Consider the following 2,144-nt stretch of genomic DNA (forward strand, 5'->3'; position numbering starts at 1 on the left):
GTCCCCATTTGACTGGGCTGGCCGGCAAGCAAGGATCCACCTATCTTGCTTTCCCAGCACTGGGGTTACTGCCACAATTTGATTTTACTGGAGATCCAAATTCACCTCATGCTTGCACAACAGACCTTTTACTGATTGCGCCATATTTCCAGGCCCATGAATAAATTCTTTGAAAGAAACAAACTAATAAACTCCACATAAGAAATAATAGATAGCACGTGGCCGGTGCTTCCCCCGCCCCGCTCGCATAAGTTCTAGCGCGAGTTCTACTTCCGCCCTTTTGGCTCGCTGAGCAGCACCATGGTGGTTGGCAAGAACAAGCGGCTGACGAAAGGCGGCAAGAAGGGAGCCAAGAAGAAAGTGGTTGATCCATTTTCGAAGAAAGATTGGTATGATGTGAAAGCCCCGGCCATGTTCAATATTAGAAACATTGGAAAGACACTAGTCACGAGGACTCAAGGAACCAAAATTGCATCCGATGGCCTCAAGGGTCGCGTGTTTGAAGTGAGCCTTGCTGATCTCCAAAACGATGAAGTTGCATTTAGAAAATTCAAGCTAATTACTGAGGATGTTCAGGGCAAAAACTGTCTGACTAACTTCCACGGCATGGATCTTACCCGGGACAAAATGTGTTCCATGGTCAAAAAGTGGCAGACCATGATTGAAGCTCACGTTGATGTCAAGACAACAGATGGTTATTTGCTCCAACTCTTCTGTGTTGGTTTCACTAAAAAACACAACAATCAGATCCGCAAGACTTCATATGCACAGCACCAGCGGGTCCGCCAGATCCGGAAGAAGATGATGGAGATCATGACCAGAGAGGTACAGACAAATGACTTGAAGGAAGTGGTTAATAAACTGATTCCAGACAGCATTGGGAAAGACATAGAAAAGGCTTGCCAGTCCATTTATCCTCTTCATGATGTCTTCGTTAGGAAAGTAAAAATGCTGAAGAAACCCAAGTTTGAATTGGGAAAACTCATGGAGCTCCATGGTGAAGGTGGTAGTTCTGGAAAAACTACTGGTGATGAGACAGGTGCTAAGGTTGAACGAGCTGATGGATATGAACCACCAGTCCAAGAATCTGTGTGAAATACAGATTTTTAATAGTGACAAATAGTCTTATTTGTGATGAAAAAAAAAAGAAATGATAGATAAACTGGATGACATTACATTAATTAGTAAAATTGAATTCTTAGCTGAAAATCCTTATCACAAAGAAAATACTCAGGCCCCAGACAGTTTCAGTAATCAATTCTATTTTTAAATAGGGCCTACATGTAGCCCTGGCTGGCCTGGAAACTGCTAAGGCCTCAAACTCACAGATATCCACCTGCCTCTGCCTTCTGAGTGCTGGGATTAAAGGCGTGCACCACCATGACCAGCTTCAGTAATAAATTATATTTTAAAAATTAAGAGTGAAATTACATGAATTCTCTACTAACTCTAACAGAGAACTGTAAATAACGTAGCATTTCTAAAGTTTTATCTAAATACTAAAATTTTCCTATGGGTCCAGCACTTTTTAATTTTAATTTCTTAATTTTTATTGCTTTATAAATAATACCATTCAGAATTTCCACTTCCTCCCCTCCTCCCATTTCCCTCCTGCTCCCCCTACCCCTACCCCCCTAAGAGAGGACAGGGTACCCTGCCCTCTGGGAAGTCCAAGGCCCTCCCCCTTCCATCCAGGCTTAGGAAAGTGAGCATCCAAATAGACTAGGATCCCTAAAAGCCAATACAAGCAGTAGAGACAAATCCCAGTGCCATTATCATTGGCTTCTCAGTCTGCCCCAATTGTCAGCCACATTCAGAGAGTACAGTTTGACCCCATGCTAGTTCAGTCCCAGTCCAGCTGGCTTTGGTGAGCTCCCATTAGATCAGGCACACTGTCTCAGTGGGTGGACCAACCCCTTGCAGTCCTGACTTCCTTGATCATCTTCTCCCTCCTTCTGACCTTGGGAGCTCAGTCCAGAGCTCCGATGTGGGTCTCTGTCTCTATCTCCATCTGTCTCCTGAGGAAGGTTCTATGGTGATATTCAAGATAGTCATCAGTCTGACTACGGGACAAGGCCAGTTTAGGCACCCTCTCCTCCACTGCCCAGGGTCCTAGCTGGGGACATCCCTGTGGACACCTGGGA

The 2,144-nt window shown here is 44.6% G+C and overlaps 1 protein-coding gene across 1 annotated transcript; it reads left to right on the forward strand.

The window, feature by feature from the left end:
* Window positions 1–300: 300 nt before the first annotated feature.
* On the forward strand, window positions 301–1,109 carry LOC121443310 (40S ribosomal protein S3a-like). Its single transcript, XM_041645017.1, has one exon. It carries the CDS (start codon window positions 301–303, stop codon window positions 1,093–1,095), a length of 795 nt encoding a protein of 264 aa, XP_041500951.1. The 3' UTR covers window positions 1,096–1,109.
* The last annotated feature ends 1,035 nt before the right edge of the window (window positions 1,110–2,144 follow it).

Source organism: Microtus oregoni, unplaced genomic scaffold (genome assembly GCF_018167655.1).
Source record: "Microtus oregoni isolate MIOR12 unplaced genomic scaffold, Mior012 000104F_ref0000108, whole genome shotgun sequence".
Lineage (NCBI taxonomy): Eukaryota > Metazoa > Chordata > Mammalia > Rodentia > Cricetidae > Microtus > Microtus oregoni.

What these genes read in the sequence shown, in the direction of transcription:
- LOC121443310 (XM_041645017.1), top strand. Translation starts at nt 301, where the DNA reads ATGGTGGTTGGCAAGAACAAGCGGCTGACGAAAGGCGGCAAGAAGGGA.